Source organism: Falco biarmicus, chromosome 4 (assembly GCF_023638135.1).
Source record: "Falco biarmicus isolate bFalBia1 chromosome 4, bFalBia1.pri, whole genome shotgun sequence".
In the NCBI taxonomy this organism is placed as follows: domain Eukaryota; kingdom Metazoa; phylum Chordata; class Aves; order Falconiformes; family Falconidae; genus Falco; species Falco biarmicus.
Genome location: NC_079291.1, coordinates 110083641 through 110093445, shown reverse-complemented (window position 1 = coordinate 110093445; position 9805 = coordinate 110083641). Strand labels below are relative to the sequence as shown.

Here is a 9805-nt window from a genome sequence, read left to right as displayed (position 1 = left end):
GTTGCATAACAAATGGACGATATTAAACTCACTATGAGCAGCAAAACGGAAATAATTTTCTGAAGAAACCCATGAACAGAGACGTGACAAAACCTGTGCAGAATGTTGAAGAGTATAATAGTTTATTTGGCAGCACTGCAAGAAGTGACACAAAAGAGACCTGACAGCTTCAGCTGTGGGGCTTGCTCCTTTTAATTGCAGTAAGAATGACCAGTTATGTGTGTCTCAGTAACACTTATGGGCACACATTCAGGTTCTGTGTTTTAAAAATAATTTTTAGGAATTATTAAGTGTTAACTGCTTTAAAAAAAAGTCAAAAAAAGCTTTAGTAACATTCCATCTTCAGTGTTGTTGTACAAAGGTATCTGAGACACAAGATTTCAGGTTAAAAAGTAGTTTATATACATTTGAGGGACAGAAGTCAAGCCACAGGTTTAATATGAACTTTTGTCATCTTGATCACGGAATGAATAGTCTATTTCCTTAATTAGGAGTCCAAACTTATTTAATTTTTGTTTGTAAACAATGATGTAGTCAGTATTTGTTACTTGTGTCTTCTAGGAGATTGTGAATGATATGTTGACATCTGGTAATAATTTGAAAAAGGATTTAAAACTAAGTACCTGGGTTAGTTTTCAGGCCTGCGCTGTGTCGTACACAGTGTATTAAAGGTCCTTAGTCAGAATGCAATTTGCAGTAAATGACTAAAATTTTCTTCCATACTAAGGCCCTAAACTATATAAAGACTGACAGAAAGACTGCCTCCGTTAGACTTACCAGAAGTTTTGAATTAGCCTCTGAATACAGTTGTTTATACAAACTGTTTCTTTCTTTAATAAGAACAGAATTCATAGATGCATATTTTCCCTTTTCCTGAGAATCTCCAATTCTTAACCTTGCAGCTGAATTTAAGTCCTACTGTTACTATGTATTTGTCAATAAACTATATATTATAACGTGTATTCTTTTGTGTTATGTAGAAATGTGGCCTTCACGTTTTAAAAGTCAATTTTCAAATAGACAAGTGCCCGTCAAATAGGATGCTCCAGACTCTGAGCCACCTTCCACTGTGCCGAAGGAGGAATGATGGTATTTTGCCAGCAGAATATAGCCAGCTGATTGCTGACAGCTAAAGGGTTTGCGAACCAAATAATCCTGAAGTAATTTTTTAAAAATTTTTCTGGATTTCCCCTTCCCCCGTTTTTATCTGGAGAATATTTCAGTCTTTTAGCTTTTGGGATATGGCCATTTGAGGAATGCTGTATGCATGCATTTACATTGGCATAGGTGATTACTTTTGCTTTATCATTTGTTCTTTATTAGAGGACTACTTCAAATTTTGTTGTAGTCACAATTCTTCAAGAAATGTTTGAGGAAGGCCAGTCTGAAGGTATAGTTTACGTAACTCAATAACCTGAGTAATTACTTTGCACCATTTTGCCTAATTTTATTGCTTACTGGACTGAGGTATGAGCTTTTGACATTGTAGTACAGAAAACTATGGTGTACTCAAAGTTCTGTAACAGTGAGATCTGCTTTTAAAATATTTGAAGATGTGCTTGTTTTCAAACTATGTTTGCCAACCTCTGCCAGTACACAAGAGGGCTAACAGAGTATTTATGAACTTTCTCATGTAAGCAACACAGCAGAGAAGTAGAACTGCAAGTAAAACCAAAAGGCATACCTAGCTTTTTCAAAAGCCTTGAAAAATGTGCAGTCTTCTCAAAGCATACCGCTTCTGTGGAGTGACATTCTTTCACCTTTTGGTACCAAGGAATTGGTTTCTGAGAAAACCAAGATATTCTACAGTCTTACTAAACCTGAATAAAGAATGCAATAATACCCTAAGCAAATCACAGTCGTACAACTCCCGGATGAGATTAAAGGTGAGAAAGTGGAATCGTTGGCCAAGAATATTTTAGCTGAACTTTCTTTAAAAAAAATGGTAATTTTGGATGTAAAGATATATTGCAGATTGGTTTTCCCAGCCTATGTATCCCTTCCGTGTTCTTAGCTAATGATTTTGAGGGAAGTATTGGGAATGTATGTAACTGTATCTGCACAGATACATATAATCTGTGTCTGTATGTATAAACATATGTGCAATAATGTATGATTTACATTGTATAGTTTAGCTTTCACTTATAAAGCTGTGTTTTTCTTTTAATTCTTTATAGTGCAGCTGACTTTTAATGCCTTTTTTATGGAATAGATAGGTATTCATTGATGATGGTAATTTTTGAATCCTACACATTGCATAGTACTGGCTTTGAATTAATTTGAGAAACAAATTAGTAACAAAACAAAATTGTATTGTTTAGCTCATGTGCTGTCATCCTTTCAACTCGTTGCTCATCTTGCATGTTGCACATTAATGGCTTATCAGGTTTTCACATATGTGGTATTCAAAATTAATTTGTGGTAACTAAAGCAGCCAATTAATTAGGTAAACTTGCATTCATCTTAATCATTTGATAACTCATTTAAAAAGAAAATTACAGTTTTATTGCAAAGACCATATTGGATGTAAATGCCATATTTTGTTTGCTGCATTTCATCTAGAATTATGGTTTACAGTGTTTTATTCTTTTTCATTAGAAGCCAGTCCTGGGTTTATTTTCCACTATATAACTGTGTTGCAGTTGATGACACAATTATCTATTCAATCAATTAGAATATGAGTAGGCCACTTTCACTCTAACTTTCATAACATAAATAAAAAATTTGCAGAAGAAAACCCTTAAAAAAACCACAACCAAAACACTTTTGTGCCAATTAAATAGACTATGTATGATTTAGCTGGCAGACTTTGATCTTCAGAGGCTGTTCATATACTGTTTAGCCTCTTATTTGGAGAATGGAAATTTTATTTATGTATCATTGTTTTTTCTCTGATTCAGGTTTTAAAGGACAAAAAGGCCCATACCAGTGAAAGCACAGTACATCTGAGTGTACGCATATATGCACCTAGTGTAACTCAAGCCTTCAGCTCTATTGTTCTTAGCAGATGAACATTTTTTGTCTTCTGTACTTTTTCTGTAGCATTTTTATTGTATTCCTTGTTAGTTTTATTCTTTAGATATGAAACTGTCAAGTTCTAAATGATACAGTAGGCAGCAATATATAACTAGAGCCTATGAGGAATTTTATATGTTTTTGCTTTTTATAAATGTTTGTTCTCCGGTCTTGGTCAAATTCCAGTGTGACAGTCACTGTGACTATGTCTGTCTGTTGTTACTCATAGCATCTACTATTTGTTCCTTTTCATAATGATGGGTTTCTTCCACACTGACAAACGTCCAGGTTTTGTGGATAGGCTTCTCCCTACATAGTATGTGTAGTTTGTAAACAGTTTGTTTAGAAAAATCTATATTTACTCATCTGCAAAATACTAAATGTGTCTTACTAGTTGTGGTTTCTGTATCAGTTAGTTTTTTGATTTTCTGTAATATAGAGCAACCTTTCTGGGTTGTAAGAGAACACCGCTGACTGAGATGCAGAGAAATAAACTGCCTGTTTGTTGAGATTAGTAATGTAATAAAGGCTATGGTCTCAAACCCAAAGGAGTATAGAAACCTCAGGAAATATAGTAGGTCATATAGGCATACTATATTTATTACTGCATTCCTCTAGAAATACAATGCCAGTAAACAGTATTTTAGATATACTTCATGTATAATCATGTAAAGTTAAGATACGGATTAAACATGCCTCTCTATATTTTCAATTTGTCCATGTGTGTAATGGTTGAATTTTTTGCTCCTAATTATATTTTAAATTTAATTATTTAGACTTCTGTGTCTTGAGTTCTGAAATACTTGCAAGGTTGCCTTAAGCCTTTACAGATGTATAGTCTAAATAATGCCAGAAATATTTGAGCCTTAATTGCATGGTAAAAAGTGCTTGAAGTTCCTTTATACTTGTATCAAAGGATTTAAAAAGTAAAATAAAAATCCTTAAAACCCAGGATATAATGAACCAAAAAAATCAGAGAAGAAATATATTTATTAGTAGGAAACTGAAAGAGAACTGTTACTGCTATTATAACTTCAGATTTTGGAATTCAGACAAACTATTTTAACAGACTTTTATCTTCTGTAATCATCCATTTGACCTATAGTTACCACTGATATAGATTGTATTCTTGTCTGTTTCTATTACAGATTGTTTGCATGTCACATACAGAATTTTTTAAACTCCCTCTTACATCTCAGCAAACATTATTTATGAAACTAAAAAGCCCCTCTCTGCAGTATGAATTCATCCATGTTCAAAGCTTGCAAATGTAAAAGCCTAGTCTGTAAAAAATTATGATTTATTAAATAAATTTTCTTGGGTTTTCCATGTAAGAGTTACTGGACTGCTGAGCACAGAGTATGTATAATACAGTACTTTTAAAAAAACCTTATTTTTTCTTCTTTTTTTCATTGTCAGGAATGCTATGTAGATTCAAATTTGAGGAAATAATGCCACAGAGTCTTTGGCTTTTGTACTCACAAGGAGGAAAAATGCACCTTTTGATACTGGCACAAGTTAGTTCAGTCACTGAGCACTCTGCAGTTTACAGAAGCTTCTGTCTAGGGAGCACAGAGGCTGAGCAGTTCTTAGCCACTCTCCAGGAGCAGAGGCTGCTGCTTTTTACTACCTCCTTACGTACTGTCACAGCCATCAGGTCCTCTCTGTGAATGCTAGGAGATTGGTACAGTGCATCTCTTGCCAATACAGAACCATTTGAATCTGTATGCTTATAAAATGTGAAATTACTTAAGGCCCAATAAAAATTTATTAACTGACATAAATAAAACAGAGAGCCCTTATGCCTCAAGACACTTACCTAAAAATTTTGCACAGCATCCTGCAAATATTTTCAGTTCCTGTTACATTTTTGTGAAATTTTTTAAAATCGAAAGTCAAATTTCCCAACGTGATTCAAAACATATGTAGGTAGGCATATAAGCAGAAAATTATATTAATACCAAGGGAACAATCAGGCAGTAAATTCTTAGATGTTTAAATGACCATCTGACCAAAAACAATTCTGGTCAATTTGTGTTCTCTGTTAATGTTCTTAAATCAAAACAGGAGAACCTAGATTTGGGAAGGGAGGATCAAGCTGACTTTGTGTCCTTTCTGAAGTAATGACCGAGGCAGTTACTCCCCAGTGTGCCTATTTCTGTCACATCTTCAAATGGTTTAACTGTACTTCTGCCACCTTGGACAACAAAATGAAAGGAAAAACATAAATAGAAAGCTGACATGTTTCTGCTTCAGGGACATTTTAACAGCAGGAGTTCTGGGAGAACTCAGTGAAGTTTTCTAATGAAACTAAGTGTACTAGTTAGCAAGCTTCATCCTTTCTTTTCCTTTTCTTAGTTTGCCAACACAACTAATCCCTGGAAATTTGATCTTTTTTTTTTTTCTTTGTGATTTCAACATTTCAACAAAATGAATTTATACTTGCTACAATTCTCTGCTTTGATACTGACTCTGTCATTTAACATACCAGTGATTCAGTATTCTCACTTCCTAATATACATAATCATGTTGAATTATCTCACAAATGTGTCATGACGTGTTGAAGTATTAAGAAGAGTAGATTGGACAAAACGTGCCGTTCTTTTTCAGGCACAGTTTTATGTACTGTTAAATTTAGCAAGCTCCCTGTAATATTCTGCTGAGACTCTTTGAACAAAGTTTTCCATTTGCAGTAACACCAATGCTACATGAAGAGCTCTGCTTTTTGTTTGTACTAGGGACCAAGTTCTCCGAGACTTTGACCAAATTCAGTTGCCCGTGACTTCAGAGCAGTTTTGGATTTATAAGGTTGTTAAAATAATCTACAGGATGTTTTAAAAAAAACCCTGGAGTCTAGCATTTGAGGATGACTGATCTTTTTAAAAATTTTAGTCAGCATAGTGGTAAAGGGGTTAAAAAAAACCCCCAACCAAACAAAAAAAAAAACAACCACACAAAAAGCCCCGAGTACAGATTTCTGAGAAGATGCTCACAGAGAAGAGACAGTGCAAAGTTAATAAAGTGAACTAGGAAATATCTTCCATTCTAGCATTCCACATCGTCATAACATCTTCTGAGTGCACAGGGTAGGTGAATAAGGCTTCTGCTACTTACCCAAGCATCCCAGAGTTTGTGAAACCATAAAGGGCGACCATACCAGAGGGTCTGTTGGCCATAATTACAATTAGAATCAGTTCATATAATCTTAAAGTAATTGTTTGGGTGGACCAAGAATATACAAGAAAGTACAAGTACAGATAGGAATCGGATGTCATCAATCAGAAAACAAAAGTTTTACACACAAATATGTTAACAAGGATAGATCTTGCGTCACTGAGATTTGAGCAGCCTAGCCACTCAGTTTAATCATTTTTTTATTTCATTTTATAGTAATGGATCCTGACATTCAAATCACTCCCTATCATTTCCATTTGCTACATGTATCTTGCCTTCATAACAAAGAGTACAGCTGACACCGAAGATAGATTTCAGCCCTGTAATAGAGACCTGGTTAATACTTTTGTTACTGTGCACAGCAGAATGTAATACAGTTTGTTCTGCTTGGCTCTGCAAGACTGACTGATTTTTGTCAGTGAAACAAGCAGGTTCTGAGTATGCATAGGAAGCAGCCTGTCCAAAGGGGAAGCTTTTTTATACAATCACCCTTCAGTCTAGAACAGTAATTTGAAAAATATCTCTATCCTTTTTCAGTATCAGACTGGTTATGAGGGTTTCTCAGTAATCACAGGGAAGATGAAAGAGTTTGTACCATATAAAAAAAATCATATTTTGAAAAGCATAGGCAGTCCTTTTCCTTGACTTTGGCTGCCTGCTTTTTAGATGAGAAGGGAGAGGGGGGACAAGCAAGGAGGAATGACACAGTTCTTTAATCTTGTAATTTTTATCATTTTTGCATGTACAATATCAGCAGAAATTATATGTGTGCACTTGCCATGGTGAATTGCAATATTCTACCTCTGTCTGCAAGTGACTCGCTTCTGTGTTGTAGATGACTTATCTCGCCTTATTGTGCTTACTTGTAAGCTTTTCAGAAATACAAGTAGCCCCAAGATACCTTAACATTACCGAGAGAAAATTATTCTCTCTAGATCCCAGTAGACCTAAACTGATGTAGAAGTAAGTGTAGTTCCACAAGTTCTCTGGCAGTGCAGGCCACAGACTGATGAAGCGACAGCAGCTGTAGCCCAGGATGGTTCCACTTGTTCAAATTTTCTGTGCTCTTAATGCAAAAAGCTGTATCTGTAAGTGGCCTGGATTATGGCTTGAACATTTCCCCCACCAGTGTGTCTACGGTAAGCATCTTCCAATGGTCATATTTTATTTAGATTTTTGTCATTATATAATACATGAATGTTTCCAAATTCATTAAAAATCCTACGCTGTACTACCTTTGAGCATGTAAGCTGTAGACTGTGGAAGTGTCAGCACTCAGGGAAGCTTTATCAAATCTTTAAAAGAAATTGCTTCACGAATTTGCTGTGTATAATCTCAGAGCACCTGTTACAGGCAGGATGGCCTGTAAAGATCAGTTGCAAAATGATTTGCCACTGGGTACATCCTGGATAAAGCTGCATGTAACACGATAACGGCTGAGTTACGTTACAAACCAACGTGCGCGCCCCAAAACTCAGGGGAATGAAGTAAAAGCCGTGGGCTTTCTGTAGGAGCAATTTAGAGAGATGACAAAGCACCCCTCGGTTTCCGTGGCGATGTAAAATTGCCCGATGATAGGCAGCACTCCACTTTCATTAAACTCTTGTGGGTTTTTTTTCAAACCAGCAGCGGTGGCGTTGCGGGGGGGGTTATCAGTGGGAGGCCTCGCTACCAGCGCGGCGGCGGCGGGTGCCCGCGCCCCCTCAGCCGGCGGCGGGACGCGGTACAAGCCACGGCTGCAGCCGCTGCTGTGCCCCGCGGCTTGAGCCCGGCCCCTGCAGCGCTGCGCCGGGCTCCTGCTGCTGCTGCTGCTGCTGCTTCATCCCTGTCCCCGCCATGGCACGCCACCCGCGGCTGCGCTGCCGGGCACCCAGCCGCCACCCGCAGCCCGCCGGGCTGCTGCTCCCTGCCCCGCGTTACCTCTGTGAGAAATGACGGCATGACAGTATCTAGGCTACTACAGCCTAGCTCCTGCTTGTAACTGGCGCCCTTGGCCCCGCGGGTCCCCCTCACCGGTGAGAGGCGCCGTCCACCGCCGCCCCCCGCCTCCCGCCGCTGCACCGGCGGCTCTGCCCTGGCGCGGGCGGCGCGCGGCTGCGGGATTCCCGCCCACGGTGCAGCCAGCGCGGGCCCGGGTGCAGCCCGCAGCGTCCCCCCCGGGTGCAGCCGGCGCCGCCGCGGGGACTCGCGCTCGCTGTGGCGCGGGCCAGGAGCGAGGCCCCGCGCGCGCGGCTCCCCCGCCGCTCGCCCCAGCCCCGCCGCGCGCGCGCGCCTGCCACCTAGGGACGGGCGGGAGCGGCAGGCGCGCGCGAGCCGCCGCTGGCCGCGCTGCTGAGGTGAAGGCAGCGCCGCCCGCCCCGGCCGGCAGTGAGGCTGCGACCGAGCCCGCCTGCGGATCGCAGAGCCCGCCGCGGCGCCCGCCGCCCGCCCGCCCCGGTTCAGCGCCCTCCTCCCGCTCCTCGCCGAGAGCCTCGCCTTTCTCCCGCCCGGCCAGATGATGAACTTTCTGCGGCGCAGGCTCTCGGACAGCAGCTTCATCGCCAACCTGCCCAATGGCTACATGACCGACCTGCAGCGGCCGGAGCCGCAGCAGCCGCCGCCGCCGCCTCCCTCAGCCTCCTCGGCCCCTACCTCTGCCTCCCCGGCTGCGGAGCGCCGGCAGCCGCCGCAGTCGGCGCCCCCCCAGCAGCAGCAGCCGCCGCCGCAGCAGCAGTCGACGGGCAGCAGCTTCTTCAGCTCCCTCTCCAACGCCGTGAAGCAGACGGCGGCCTCGGCCGGGCTGGTGGATCCCTCCTCAGCCGTCTCTTCGGCCGCCGGCAGAAAGTTCAAGCTGCTCTTGGTCGTCGACGAGCCGCACACGGACTGGTAGGTGCCCCCGCGCCTCTGCATGCCCCTCTGCGCCCTCCTTCCCCGCCGCCCTTCCCCTCCCGCCCACTGCGGTCCCGCTCCCCGCGGCCCCGGCCCCGCTGGCGGCGGCTCTCCCTCCCCGGCAGACGCGGGCTCACCTGCGGGCGGCCGGGCGCGCCTCGGGCCCCGGGGTGAGGCTGCCCGGTGCGGGGGGCCAGGGAGGCGGCGGGGACCGCCGGGCAGTGCCTCCCGCCGCCCGGCCGCGCTCCGGCGGCACCCGCTGGGCTGAGGCGAAGCCTGGCGGACTGGAAGATGGAGCGAAACCAGCAGACCCTGGAGCCGCCTGACCCTGGTGCCGTTTTCCATCAAAGCACTAAATAAAACATATTCATCGCCCTGAAAAAGCATACCCCGAGTTCTCTAGCGAAATAAAGAACTCACGTATAGCTGCAGGTAGGATTTAGGTGTTTTAGGCACGGATTTCTGTTTTGAACTGCGTGTGGTTGTAGCGTTACGTGTGTTAATTCATATTTATGACCGGGCTTGTTTCCACGCAGATCCCGCTGCTTCTGTTGCAGCGTCTAAAATGCGTGTTTGGGTGAAGGTCCTTCAGGTTATTGAGGACCAGACCTCCGTTTTAGCTTAGCCCTGTGAATCTGGGCGGTTGGGTTAATTACTTTCACGGGTTTTGTTTGGGGTGGGTGTTTCCCTTCCACAAGCATAATAAATGTAGGATTTACAAAATGTAAAACTTGAACGGCAACTCACT

General features: G+C 42.5%; 1 protein-coding gene across 1 annotated transcript in view; it reads left to right on the top strand.

Moving 5' to 3' along the window:
- The first annotated feature begins 5954 nt into the window (after positions 1–5954).
- The window catches only part of SYN2 (synapsin II), a 193676-nt gene continuing 189825 nt past the window's right edge, over positions 5955–9805 (top strand). Inside the window, exon 1 of the mRNA XM_056336676.1 lies at positions 5955–9054. Coding sequence (XP_056192651.1) covers positions 8684–9054 — 371 coding nt within the window. The 5' untranslated portion in view covers positions 5955–8683. The remainder of the gene's footprint in view (positions 9055–9805) is intronic.